Genomic DNA, 13,799 nt, shown 5'->3' with positions numbered 1-13,799 from the left:
AGGCGCTTCCACTTGTGACAGGGGTTGTTTAAATCACTAATAGCCCTCTGTATAAAACTGTCATAATACATTGGAATAGCTGAGAGGGTACACTTCGAATCTCAAACTTTATGAAGCCCCCTTGTTTAACCTGTTGCCCCAACCCCCTTCCTACAAGGGAGATTATTAAGCAAATGTGGGATTTTATTTGTCTTGTATATGAGGTCGGCTTCACGAAGAGGACAACGTTCCCCTGAAATTCATATAAAGATTATGTACGATTGTCTGAGCGATCGGGCTGGACTGGAGAAGTACATTATCAGAATTAGAATCTTGAGATATTGTAGGCAGTAAGTGAATTATACTAATTCCATAACACAATGTCGTGGCCATCTTCATAAAACATTCCTCTTCTTGTCTAGACAAGAGTCCGAGCCGACGACAAATTAATATTGTTTCGCTTACATCAAACATGTTTTATAATTCAGCTATGGAAAATATCACAACCATATTACACACTGGTGACAAAAAGGCACTTGCTGTGAATATTATGTTCGTAATTTATGAAGTGCAGTCAATTTGTGGGAAGATCTCAATGGAGTCACATTGAACACTAGTTTGGTGTTTATTCTGGCACTTCAACATTTCATTCTTGATTTATTCTTTAATGGCCTGCTCAGCAATAATAAACAATATCCCTGCACTTTAATCACAAAAGCAGCCCTTTTGTGAGAAGTACATCCTCTTACACTTATAACAAATAAAATAACAAAATCAATAATATATGAATATATCGAAGACATAAATGCTTTTTCTGCATCATATGACGTTAATTTTAGAAATTCTTCGCAGGATTGTTTTTAACCATTTAATGTAATTCTCAGATTGTTCGTCAATTCTCGAAAGCAATTAATCTCAATCTTTTCCTAAGACTGTAACTTTAAATATAAATGACCCTAGCATATTAACTCAGAAAGTCAATAAAATATTGTTTGCTTCATGTGTTAAACAAACTTTTACCGCTAAAACCACGATTCAGTAGATAATTGGATTTTAGATGTTCCCTAGGATAAGAATTGATGAAAACAAGCTTAATTTGCTACTGATCCAATCATATTCAGCCTGTAACCATGTAAACTTGGACCTCCGAGAAAACACTGTCATGGATATAAGACCCCAGCAACCCATAATCCAATATTCCCTTATTGCATTTAGAAAATAAAATTACAAAAATACATTTGCAAAACTCCTTTTTTAAGCTCTGTTGTTTTCCTTTGTTACATAAAATATCATTTTGCTTTTCAGTGATTACTGTCAAATGAAATTCATTCCAACTGATGCAGTGATTTATCTCGACGCAGCATCCCAGCAAGATGCTGACTGGGAGATTGGGCATTTGGTCTTGGAAGGTTTTATTCACTTATATATTTCAAATATTTTTTTGGATCTTTGTAGGAAACCTATCTACCTGTCGTTCCATTAACTAGTCATCCATTTGCCACCTCGACTGAGATCATGCCGTTAAACAGGGTAATGGAGTATTGAGAGGGGGGACTTGGCAGGAACTGAGAATGGCTACAAAAAGCAGCTCATTTTCAAGAAAAACCATTCCAATTGAAGAGAAAAAATCGACAATTTGACAATCCTTAAGCACAATGCCACGATGTTTCAGGCCATTTTGATACCATAATCAATAAGCTAACATGGTAACGGTTCACATTTAGCTAAAAAATGGAACATTTTTGTCTTGTCCTCTAACACATCCTTATGACAATGGGAAGTTCATCCCTACAACTGCTGACTGTTGGCTTCAAGTTCTAAATTTCTCCTGCACAACTGTTTTTTTCGTTTATCTATTCTAAAAACTCTTCCTACTTATTTTGCTTCAGTACTAACATGGTGTAATTAAGTTGATAAGTCTTGCTTGCTCTGCTGTAAAAAAGAACTACCACTTGCAAAAAAGGAAGTAGTTTATCACAAAGTTGCAGACAGGTACTCCAGTACTCTCTGATTGTAAAATTCTGATTAAAAAACAACTTGCTGCACTTACAACAATCACTGACATGATTGATCATTATTTCGGTAGAAAGGGTCCGGTAGCAAGCATATAAACTATCAGGCAACAGAAAGTATACAAATTTATAGATTGGATCTGACAAAAACATTACTGGGCTGATAACATGTTGAAATTTAGAATTTTATCAGAATTTCAACAATATATATAGAAAATACCCCTACTATCCTGCGTGGGTTGTGACACACCCCACCAGCTCCCCACCCCTCCTGTCCTGTGTGGGTATGACACACACCCCCAGCCCCCCATCCCTACTGTCCTGTGTGGGTATGACACACCCCACCAGCCCCCCATCCCTACTGTCCTGTGTGGGTATGACACACCCCACCAGCCCCTCACCCCTCCTGTCCTGTGTGTGTATGACACACTCCACCAGCTCCCCACCCGTCCTGTCCTGTGTGGGTATGACACACCCCACCAGCCCCCCACCCCTCCTGTCCTGTGTGGGTATGACACACCCCACCAGCCCCCCACCCCTCCTGTCCTGTGTGGGTATGACACACCCCACCAGCCCCCCACCCCTCCTGTCCTGTGTGGGTATGACACACCCCACCAGCTCCCCACCCCTACTGTCCTGTGTGGGTATGACACACCCCACCAGCCCCCCACCCCTCCTGTCCTGTGTGGGTATGACACACCCCACCAGCTCCCCACCCCTACTGTCCTGTGTGGGTATGACACACCCCACCAGCCCCCCACCCCTCCTGTCCTGTGTTGGTATGACACACCCCACCAGCTCCTCACCCCTACTGTCCTGTGTGGGTATGACACACCCCACCAGCCCCCCACCCCTCCTGTCCTGTGTGGGTATGACACACCCCACCAGCCCCCCACCCCTCCTGTCCTGTGTTGGTATGACACACCCCACCAGCCCCCCACCCCTCCTGTCCTGTGTGGGTATGACACACCCCACCAGCTCCCCACCCCTACTGTCCTGTGTGGGTATGACACACCCCACCAGCCCCCCACCCCTCCTGTCCTGTGTGGGTATGACACACCCCACCAGCTCCCCACCCCTACTGTCCTGTGTGGGTATGACACACCCCACCAGCCCCCCACCCCTCCTGTCCTGTGTTGGTATGACACACCCCACCAGCTCCTCACCCCTACTGTCCTGTGTGTGTATGACACACCCCACCAGCCCCCCACCCCTCCTGTCCTGTGTGGGTATGACACACCCCACCAGCCCCCCACCCCTCCAGTTCCATGTGGGTGTAGGAAATGAATGGCTGTCACTTCTATCCCTCATCTTCACAATATAAGCTGTCATACATATTTTATCTAAATCAGCAAACACTGCATTTTTCAAAATGAAGCCAAGGGGTCCCTGTCTTAATTTTCTTTCCCAAGAACTGGACAAAGAGATTTAACATGTATTACCATGCAAGCTGGTGTTCAATAGTGTTTATCATCTTTTGAAACCAATTTGAAACTTATGACAAAAAATGATATCATATTTAATATAACCTATTTCATACGTAACCATTGAAAGTCTAAGAATAAGAAGGATGGGATTGGGCGAGACTGGGGTTGAGTTGGGAGTTAGGTGAGGAGCCAGGAGGGGTTTAGTGTTGGGTGACTAGGGAGAGAGGGGGATAAGAGCAGGGTGAGGAGTGAGGGAGGGGGTCAGGTGTGGCGTGAGGAGGGAGGGAGGGGGTCGGGTGTGGTGTGAGGAGGGAGGGAGGGGGTCGGGTGTGGTGTGAGGAGGGAGGGAGGGGGTCGGGTGTGGTGTGAGGAGGGAGGGAGGGGGTCAGGTGTGGCGTGAGGAGGGAGGGAGGTGGTCGGGTGTGGTGTGAGGAAGGAGGGAGTGGGTTGGGTGTGGTGTGAGGAGGGAGGGAGGGGGTCAGGTGTGGCGTGAGGAGGGAGGGACGGGGTCAGGTGTGGTGTGAGGAAGGAGGGATGGTGTCGTTGTGGTGTGAGGAAGGAGGGAGGGGGTCGGGTATGGTGTGAGGAGGGAGGGAGGGGGTCAGGTGTGGTGTGGGGAAGGAAGGAGGGGGTCGGGTGTGGTGTGAGGAGGGAGGGAGGGGGTCGGGTGTGGTGTGAGGAGGGAGGGAGGGGGTCAGGTGTGGTCTGAGGAGGGAGGGAGTGGATTGGGTGTGGTGTGATGAGGGAGGGAGGGGGTCGGGTGTGGTGTGAGGAGGGAGGGAGTGGGTTGGGTGTGGTGTGAGGAGGGAGGGAGGGGGTCGGTTGTGGTGTGAGGAGGGAGGGAGGGGGTCGGGTGTGGTATGAGGAAGGAGGGAGGGGGTCGGTTGTGGTGTGAGGAGGGAGGGAGGGGGTCGGGTGCGGTATGAGGAAGGAGGGAGGGGGTCCGTTGTGGTGTGAGGAGGGAGGGATGGGATGTGTCATGAGGAAGGGGTGGGGTGTGTCATGAAGAAGGAGGGGGTGGGGTGTGGGATGAGGAAGGAGGGGGTGGGATGTGTCATGAGGAAGGAGGGGGTGGGATGTGTCATGAGGAAGAAGGGAGGGGGGGCAGTGTGGTTCAAGAGGGAGTAAGGTGTGGGGTGAAGAGAGAGCGAATAGTCAGGTGTTTTATATTTAGTGGATGGTAGACCAGCTCTGACCAAGGAAGATCACAAGAAGCAAACCCTAATGTCTAATGTTTAATGTCTAATGTCTATCGTTTCAAGTCAACCAGGTGCATGTTGTTAGAAGAATAATTCCACGAGGTGCAGTACTTCATAGAACTGTTTAATCATAATTATTCCCATTTCCACACATGATCTGCTGTAAACGCCAAACACCCAACGCCATTCTTGTTCTGATTTCAGATACTGACATTTCCAACCGTTCAGGTATAATTGCACAAAATGATGCCAGCTTCATGACCAACGTACCAGTTCTTTGAAGTCTATTATGACATTGATATCACATTCTAGCAATTATTCTTCTGGACACAATACACGGTGTTGAACTACAAGATCTCATCATACCAAACAAAGAAAGGAAAATGCTCTTTCCGCTTCGCACCCCAGAAATATCTTCACTTTACCATATTAAATTCTCAACAGTTAAAAGATCAAATTTCTTATATGTCTGCAAGAAAAGATTGTAAAACTTCTTCAAAGTCTTCTGGGATTTTTTTTAACAGAGATGCTGATAAGCCACAAACCTATATCAGACAATTACTGATAGAAGCAACGTTTCTCTGACCTGAAACCCTGAATATGAATACAGACAAAACACATTATATTTTTAAGTATGATCTGAGTTTAGTTTATCTTTTGTGAGCCCTTTCTTTGTGTAGTGACCATTTTCTCAGCCAATTAGCGTGAAAACTATACCAAATATTTATTACAAAATCTACAAGCACTCGTTGTAATGAAAGAAAAGCTCCTTTATCGGAAGCGGCTCAAATTGCCGATTTGAGCCAGTGTCAACAAGAAATACACAACTCTGAACCATCTAATCACGTAACATAAATAATAAGTCAGGGACCGTATTCAAAACATACGTGGCTTGATAATCAGATCCTTCTGAAGCAGAGCCATGAAGATTCACCACAGACAAGGAGTGGATGTCTTAAATCGTCACTCCAGACTTTCAGTTATGGGATTTTGTTTGGATTAAACAGTTTACAATTAATCGGGCAGATTGCAGATCGGGTGGGAAAGTGAACTTTGAATAAACACAGATAACAAAACCGAAACTGTCTACTGGAAATTGGATCTTGGACTTAGGAAACACTGCTTGGGTTTCGGATGTGTTAGCATTCATAGTTAATGACATAATATACATTAGAATGTGTAATAAAGTTTTTTTTATAAATTCACAAGCTATGAGTAACATGTGTTTACTACAGAGTGCCTCCTTAAAAGCCAAGTCAGCATTGCCCAACGTGTTTAATTCACAACACAAGAAATATTGATGAAAATATAACTATGAATGTGTCATTACAATAAAAAAATTAACATCTTTATTTATTATGTCATCATTGCATTGTAGGTAACTGACACAGGCTGTGAACACCAGTGGGACACTGGGACCATCCAGATCTCAATACTATTGTAATTAGATCTAAACTTAACAGAGGTTGGGAGAGCGGGACCATCTCTAGATCTCAATACTTGGTAATTAGATCTAAACTTAACAGAGGGTGGGACAGCAGGACCATCTCTAGATCTCAATACTTGGTAATCAGATCTAAACTTAACAGAGGTTGGGACAGCAGGACCATCTCTAGATCTCAATACTTTGGTAATCAGATCCACACTCAACCAAGGTCAACACGAACCAAGTTAGTGAAAAAATTCCAAAAGAGATTACCCAGCTCATCATTCTTCTCATTATTATAACATGATGTAAACCATAATTATCCTTGTCTTCATCATACTCCATCACAGTCCCATCACATCAATCCCAGATGGGAAAACAACAAGTAACTTACCATAACAATCTCCAAACAACACAAGTTCCAAGTAAAAACATTCTCATCACCAAAAGGATATGCTTAACATAAGATCAAATCAAGTTGTGTTAAATATATAAAGGGGGTGCACAGGTCGTCTAAGGTGCCACGATTCGCTGTGCAGAGTTGCGTCCCTTGGGCACGCCAGAAATCTATGATTGTGGGTTCGAATCCCGGTTTGCCTTGATAATGTTTCTAGGTTTGTCAGCACCATACCCGTGCTCGTGGGTTTCACCGACGTGGTAAACATCTGAGACCTGCATCACTTAGGGCTTTCCTCCCACATTAAGCTGACACGCCATGATATGACTGAAATACTGTTAAAGGCGGCGTTAAATCCAACTCACTCACTAAATATATAAGGAACAATATTTATTTCATACATGCTCAAATATAACTTTAACATGTGAAAAACTTGATAGTGTTGGCTGTTACTTTTAGCCCTTGTACATGACATTAAATTTTTTTCCCCTGTTGAGAATGGCCCTTCCGCCCAACCCCCCTCTGCTTTCAAGGCGGAGGCCCCCTCAAAGACTGGGGGCAATTGTTTAGGGCACAGTAGCCCCAGAAGATAAACTCTCCCTCTAATATGATGACCCCACAATTCATCTGTCGTGGAATTGTCATGCCTTGTAAACTAAGCTCTATATTGAAACAACTTTCTCTGATAACCACTGACTTATTAGGGCAGATGAGGTTTTTTGACCCTTGCCGGAGGATTATTGGACATAGTATCTCCTAACGTGTGGCTGGTCCGAAACTGATCCGTCTATCTTAACCTGTGGGTTGTAGGATGGCTGATAGCTGCTGTAGGGGACAGGCTCAACAATGGAGATAGCCAGCCTCCGTAGCAGCTCGACTGAGAGGTTGTGTCCCATACACACAAACATACACTGGCTCAGATGACGGGGGAGAAATGTCTCCCTAGTGACTGGAGGTGCTTTCTGTTGAGTGATTGTTAGCATTACAACTGGGATAGATAGATAGATAGATGGAAAGAGAGGGATAGATAGATAGATAGATAGATAGATAGATAGATAGATAGATAGATAGATAGATAGATAGATGTTTTCTGTTGAGTGATGGTTAGCATTACAACTGGGATAGATAGATAGATAGATAGATAGATAGATAGATAGATAGATAGATAGATAGATGCTTTCTGTTGAGTGATGGTTAGCATTACAACTGGGATAGATAGATAGATAGATAGATAGATAGATAGATAGATAGATAGATAGATGCTTTCTGTTGAGTGATGGTTAGCATTACAACTGGGATAGACAGATAGATAGATAGATAGATAGATAGATAGATGCTATCTGTTGATAGCAGCTAGTACAACTGGGAGAGAGAGAGAGAGAGAGAGCAAGAACAAAATCACTGAGGCATATGACGTATATATTTTAGAACTCAATCCATATACATGAAAACAGTGACAATATATTAGGGGAGGGGTGGGGAAAGGGTGGGTGGGGGTAGGGGGTGTCGGGGCGGGGAGGAGGTGCGTGTCCTAGGGTGTTGACAGCTGTACATCTATGACAAGGGACTCCATATTACAGACATATAACAATTATTCAAAACACATTTTCATTCTAGACTAACAGCCAAACTTTCCTCTTTGCAAGTTGATGCAAGTTTCAATTCCAGCTTCTACATTCAAGGATACCCTCAAGCAGGGAGGCGAAATCCCCATCTTGACGTAAATCTTCATCCAAATGCATCCACCATTATGTTACATTGACCCGAGACTGCAAGTCAGTGAATAATTCTTTGTGCTGTGTCAGCATTTTTTCAGGTACTAAAGATCATCCTCTGTAGAACAGGGATGATGTATGCTTGTCATATCAATATCATTCAATGCCATACAACTGTCATACAATAATCATGAATGTCATACAATTGTCATACAGTGAATACAGTTGTCATACACTGAATGCTATTATCCCTCCCATACCTCATACTCATATCCGTTAATGATGCACGTCCATCTTTAACCATCTAACATTTCCTGTAAAAGAACCGTTTTCTGCATACGGAATCGCTGTTCAAATATGTTCATTTTCTTGACTAAAATAGTAACAGGCTCTTGTCAGGAAGAACTTATTGAAACCCAAAAGCACATTACGCAACGCAATTCAGCAGAAGACACAAAAAGTCTTCGCTTTACAAAGAAAAGTCAGGTTAAAAGCGAGATAAATATAAGCAGGTTATTAGAAACACATCTCCTGTGTAATTATTTAGGTCTTAGTGAAAAAGCTTTTCTATTTCATGCTATAAGACTTAAATGACAAGCCAGGCTTCTGTTTGTACCCCTCAACCCGAGCAATGCTCTCTGGTCACTGCTTGTCGTAACCATACTAACTCAAAAATCAACTTAAGCTTGCATGTCACTTTAAACTGACACTCAAACTCCACATTTTTAAGCCGGCTTGTGGAACAAGACGAGTTTAAATCAAGTATTTAATTTGTCTGACACATTGCATGGTTCTATTGATAACTGCTTGACAATATTTGCCTCCCTTTTATAAGAAATAACGGTGTTGAAAAGCTGTTGGTTTTTAACTAGTGTTTTTGCAGTGACATTTGTCTGCTAAAGAAGTGCCTGTCTTCTAATTTCTTGCAGATTTATCTTGTCAGTTGTGTACTGAGCGAATAACGTCAGTTTCAAATGACATAGTGCTGTCCATTTCAACATTGTGGAAGGCTAATTATTTGTCATTGGATTCTAATTTCCTTAGCGACATGCACCAAAATGAGCTGTGTAACACTGTGACGAGAAACAGAACTTGCCTCATCCCAAATACACAACAACAACTTTGCACAATATGATGCAAAGCAGAGATGCACAAGACAGTTGTCATAACTCTGATTGGTACAAATATCGTTTTATGTAAATTCATGTGACTCATTTGAGAACAAAAATGTACCATTCAGCACCACGGACGGTTTGTTAATGTCAGCTCCAATACGATTTGCAAACGAAACACTTTTCTAAAGTCTCCTAACAGTATCCCCAATCACAACTGAGCAAAGCCAGCATAAACACTCTGATACCTCAGGAAGAGAGATCATAAAATAATTTTCTAATTTAATCTTTTCAAAACTTTTATGACATGGTTTCAACTGAACCCTTCAGATTTGACAGGCTTCTGCTGTGAGTTTTATCTACTCAGCCTGTGAATTAGAAAGGTAGCCAGCAAAATTACAAGACAACCAAATATGGATAATTGTATTTTGCGAAAATAACAGTTTTTGGTTTTTTTATTGACAGGCGAGTGATTTGTGTCATGGATCATCTTGTAGATATGAATTTTGATGAAGGAAGATCACATTTGAAATAACCACGGAAACGAATTTCCTTGTGATCAAAGACCCTGACTTATAGAAAGTGACCATATTTACAAGTTGAACAAAGTTTGACAACTGTGTTTTGTGTTTCCTATCATTATGACATCAGTGTCAGTCAGCTGGAGACTTTCCCAGCTTTAACAATATTATTGCCATTCTATACTGTTGTGGCTCTTCCGTAACTCTTCTTGAAAAGTTCCAACTTCTTATTACATGGGTATTACGCTTGTCTTTTTCAACAAACTAAAAATGCACGTCCTATTTTGAGGATTAGAAAATGATTTAGAAACATTGAAAAGTGTTTGTGTATTTATTTATTTATTTATTTATTTATTTATTTATCTATTTATTTATCAGAAAATAAGTTTTAAAAAACACATCTTACGTACTCACTCTTCAATTTCATATTAAACTACTTGTAACAAAAACAAAAATTAATATTAACACACAAGTCAATTTAACTAAAACTACACTGTATTTAGAATAGAATCAAACAAGTCATGAAGAAAATATTATCCAAATGCCACTCTCTAAATCCATTAAACTGAAATGTGTTCCTGGTTAGAACATAACATATCCTTCCTGTCACCTGGTATATAATTCAATGTAAATGTTTGTAATAAATTCAACACAAGATAAAACGAGCAAGCTCTTTCTGATAATACTGTCACAAGAACCTTGCAATAAATTCACTGCAAAACAGCAAAATTTGATAAGTCAATGTATTTATGACACAGAGTTGAAGGAAAACATTATTTTTGACTTTATGTCTTCAAAACATTTATAGAAACATACATGGAATATTGAGGAATTTAGGCATTAATTATGAATATGAAAATTACTTCTCCATAAATACCAATCTGATGTGAAAATTAGTGCACATTACATACTGCAAAGTGTCACAGTTATAATAAAATATGACATAAATATTTAACTATTTTTAGCTAGCCTTTTTTACACACAAAAAGAATATATACCAAAATATTTCTACTCTGCACTGACATTTCAGATATTTAATAAATAATAATTGATTTGTCACACAAATAGCATATAAATAGTCCTATAAAGCAGATACAGCCAGCACAACTCACAAATAAGAAATGACATGGAAAGATCAGATCCACTTTAATTCAAGTCAGATACTAAACTACCAGGCTAAGATATTAATTATCCTGAAATGACATCAAAACAATAAACAATTTAGATTCCAGGAAACCTTAAACACAAATAACTGCAAGTACTACACCTCATGAACCTAGCAACTTCTGTATAATCAAATTACAGAAGATGTGATTTTCCTTACAACTTTTCATCCTGTCAAATACGAACCCCACATGATACTGAAACATTTCTCAAAGACATGAAGACAAAATGGAATGAGTAAAGTTTGACCTACCACAGACGACAAGATCATGCAAGAATGAGAAAAGTTTTACCTAACACAGAGTGAGAATGCTTCATGCATTGTAACGGCGTGTGTGCTTGTAGATGCTCCGTCTTCCTGTTGTCAGTCGAGATACGATTGTGGCGATTATACCACTGCTGCCACCAAATCTTAGCCAGGCCTGGTGGAGGGGGTACAGGGGGGTGCCTGGCCATCAAGCTAAGTAAAATGCCGTGTTAGTTCTTTCATGGGCCAATCATCAGAGGAGGAGCCTAAGAGCTCTTGTCGACTGACGGCTAGTGATTCACAATATCTTCCCAGCTTTACAATCAGTTGTTGAATAAGGCTAACACAGTAGGAATGGAAGAGGCAGCGGTCATATAGATCCACAGATATATCTGTAGCTGCAACGCAATATGATGCGGAGTGTCCTCGGACAGCTTGCTTGCCTGCTTCACACTGTATTTGTAGCACTAACGGAGGCGTAGCTGTCGACACACTGCAGGGTTGAAAGGCTTCACGAGGAATTGCAAACTTCACTAATCACACAGTAACAACTGTTACCAAAGTAAATACAGGTTCAATAGACGAGTGGACTAGAACTGCGTTCAATCATAATTGCGCCCTTAAATCACAGCTACCTGTACACCTTCCCTTAGACGGGAAATGCCTCACAATAGATAAAAGAAAAAGTCACAAGGGCAGCCATTAAATTTATGATTCCTTTCTTTTCACAATTCAATAAATAACAAAAAAAAATTGAACTGCTGAACCACGGTTCACTTCCTTTTTTTCTTTCTTGATGTAATAATATTCGTGGCATTGTGTTCAATAGGCTTGTCAATGGATAGTCGGCCTACCGCGATTCGAGCTCAGCTAGCCCGATCAATAGTGAAGGCAGTATTGTGTCGGCAATATCTTTAACTGCATTGCCATACACATAAAAGTTGTATATAAAGGCGCATTGAGAGGCGTAAAATGGAACATTAGCACAATGAGAGCAACAATCATGTCACCGATACAATAAGTCAAGCTTCTTTCCACGGAATAATAGTGGCGAAGATACCCTAGTTTCTCACACCACTATTGAGTCTTGCAATATTGGCAACAGTTACCGGGGGAAGGAGCTATGCAAATTCCAAGGTTAAACGGCACAAATGGGTATCCTTAATTTTGAATACAAAATATTCTCTTCACGCCTAACTTGTGAAAGAATTTACTGAAAGGGTTTTATGAAAGAAATTGCAAACCAGGCAGGATAACTGACACAGTTTTTACAATAACAGTTATTCTTTTGACAATTCTATAGCTGGGCAAAATAGAATGTCACTCTTTTACAATCAAACCTTCGCCCACAGGAGAGTTCGAATTTTACTGGCTCTTTGTAATGGATTTCTCTAGAATACTTTCACCGGGAAAGAACATTTATTTTAACGATCGAAATTTGAAAAAGTTGTCCCAATATCATAAGTATACAAATGGCTGAAAAGAATATTCAGGAATGAAAAAATGGAAGAATGAAACATAAGGCTTAGTTAATTATTCCACTTCTGAAAATTTAAATCAATATCTAAACATAATCTGCTTATCAGCAGCCAGCAGGGGCTTGCTCACATGGCAAAGCTATTACAAGTTGTCATATGGCCAGTATATTGTATTAAATGTCTTTCCCACATTGAAGCATTCCATTGGTCATTAGGAAAACAGTATCACACAATCTATGATTACTATAGCTTCCTTAAGTAGTTTCATGGGAGAACAGCACTGGTGGTGTAGTTCAATGTACTGGTCAGATTAGGACTACAAAACAAGATCAACACAAATGAGCTGTTAATTAGGCGATAATCAGACAAACAGGGGCGGAGGAATGAATTAACAGAGCTCCCTCATGTATACTAAAATTCAGCCCTTTGAGCTGAGGCTTTTGAACTTGGTCATAAGGTGTTCCTAGCAAGACGATAGTTACATGGTTCATACAGATATTGAAACTAACATTCAAGGCCTTTCAAGGCTTTTCAGGCTTTCAACTGTTATGTTTAAGGCTTTTTCGGTGGGTTATTCAGGTGGGTTATTCGTCTGTCAATATTATTTTTAAACATACAACATACTATATATTAATTGTAAGACATAAAAAGCAGTATGAACATCACAAGACATATTTTCATAACAACTAAATATTATAAATGAAGTCTGTTATTAATTTTAATACTTTTATTTAAAATCATACATCATTTTGTACAAATTCAAGGCTTTTGAAACTATTTTGGTGATTTTCAAGGCTTTTGAAGGTTGACAAAGCATAATAACACAAGGGTATAAGAATCTGTACCGAATCATCGATATTTCAGTATATAAATGAAGTTCTTATCCATAAACTTTATCAACTCTATCAACTTCCAAGAAATGCCTATCAAACAAACCTTTTCAAGGCTCACACAGAAAATCAAGGCTTTTCAAGAGGGTTCTTAAAATTCAAGGCCTTTTCAAGTCTGTATGCACCTAGGGTTATAGGCGGAGATAGGAGGCACGGTACTGATAGAATGAAGGTAGCTAGGTACACACATTATCTTGGTGCCATGGTCTTTCACTCTTTTAGGATCTTACCA

The 13,799-nt window shown here is 40.6% G+C and overlaps 1 protein-coding gene across 6 annotated transcripts in view; it reads right to left on the bottom strand.

Annotated features, from left to right (window-relative positions):
* Window positions 1–13,799, bottom strand: part of LOC139466724 (transcription factor SOX-13-like) — a 247,890-nt gene that overhangs the window by 67,695 nt on the left and 166,396 nt on the right. Inside the window, exon 1 of one of the 6 annotated variants that reach the window (XM_071248377.1) lies at window positions 11,246–11,652. The exons of the other annotated variants lie outside the window; for them this stretch is intronic. Coding sequence (XP_071104478.1) covers window positions 11,246–11,274 — 29 coding nt within the window. The 5' untranslated portion in view covers window positions 11,275–11,652. Of the gene's footprint in view, window positions 1–11,245; window positions 11,653–13,799 lie in introns of those variants that run through there. 6 annotated transcript variants of the gene reach the window in all.

Source organism: Haliotis cracherodii, unplaced genomic scaffold (assembly GCF_022045235.1).
Source record: "Haliotis cracherodii isolate W230 unplaced genomic scaffold, xgHalCrac1.p SCAF_19, whole genome shotgun sequence".
NCBI lineage: Eukaryota > Metazoa > Mollusca > Gastropoda > Lepetellida > Haliotidae > Haliotis > Haliotis cracherodii.
The sequence above is the reverse complement of the archived record's forward strand: the minus strand, read 5'-3'. Positions and strand labels throughout refer to the sequence as shown.